The sequence below is a fragment of the Sinocyclocheilus anshuiensis genome, unplaced genomic scaffold (assembly GCF_001515605.1).
Source record: "Sinocyclocheilus anshuiensis isolate Anshui unplaced genomic scaffold, SAMN03320099.WGS_v1.1 scaffold21, whole genome shotgun sequence".
NCBI lineage: Eukaryota > Metazoa > Chordata > Actinopteri > Cypriniformes > Cyprinidae > Sinocyclocheilus > Sinocyclocheilus anshuiensis.
This window is the reverse complement of record NW_015536472.1, coordinates 631,169-631,843: the sequence shown is the minus strand read 5'-3', so window position 1 is coordinate 631,843 and position 675 is coordinate 631,169. Positions and strand designations below refer to the sequence as shown.

The following is a 675-nucleotide window of genomic DNA, read 5'->3' as shown; positions in this document are numbered from 1 at the left end:
CCTTGGGGGTAAGCAGATAAACATCAAATTTTCATTTTTGGGTGAACTATCCCTTTAAGGTACGTTAAAGCTTCAGAGTGCAGCACATTCAGGGCAAAAGCGTGTTTGAACGCGTGTCTTACTGATGGCCAGGATGAGGTCGCGTCTCTGCACGAAGCCGATGAGTCTCTCAGACTCGTGCGAGACCACCACAGGGAAGCCGTTGTAGTCGGTGTCTTTGATGAGCGTCTCCACGTCCTCCACCGTGGTGCTGTCCTGCGTGAGGAGGGCCAGCGGCGGCTCGTTGCGGCGCGGTCGCATCACGTCGGTGGCCAGCGTGCGGTGCGTGAACTCGTCCTGGTCCAGGTACGGATAGCCGTTGAGCTGGATGTGCGCTTCGTAAATGCCCTCCTTCCCGAACGCATCGGCCACCCATTTACTGGTGACAGCGGCCGCCATCAGAGGAACGATGTACTCCAGACCCCCGGTCAGCTCGAACATGATGACCACCAGAGACACCGTCATCCGCGTCACACCGCCTGAATCAAACACAAACACCTCACTGCTGCACCTATAAACTCCATCATCTCACTTACTTTATATATATATATATATATATATATATATGTGACCCTGGAGCACAAAAGCAGTGTTAAGTCGCTGGGGTATATTTGTAGCAATAGCCAACAATACATT

General features: G+C 52.3%; 1 protein-coding gene across 1 annotated transcript in view; it reads right to left on the bottom strand.

The window, feature by feature from the left end:
- clcn4 (chloride channel, voltage-sensitive 4) overlaps nucleotides 1-675 on the bottom strand; it is a 20,908-nt gene that overhangs the window by 4,474 nt on the left and 15,759 nt on the right. The window contains exon 8 of the mRNA XM_016504678.1: nucleotides 123-518. Coding sequence (XP_016360164.1) covers nucleotides 123-518 — 396 coding nt within the window. The remainder of the gene's footprint in view (nucleotides 1-122; nucleotides 519-675) is intronic.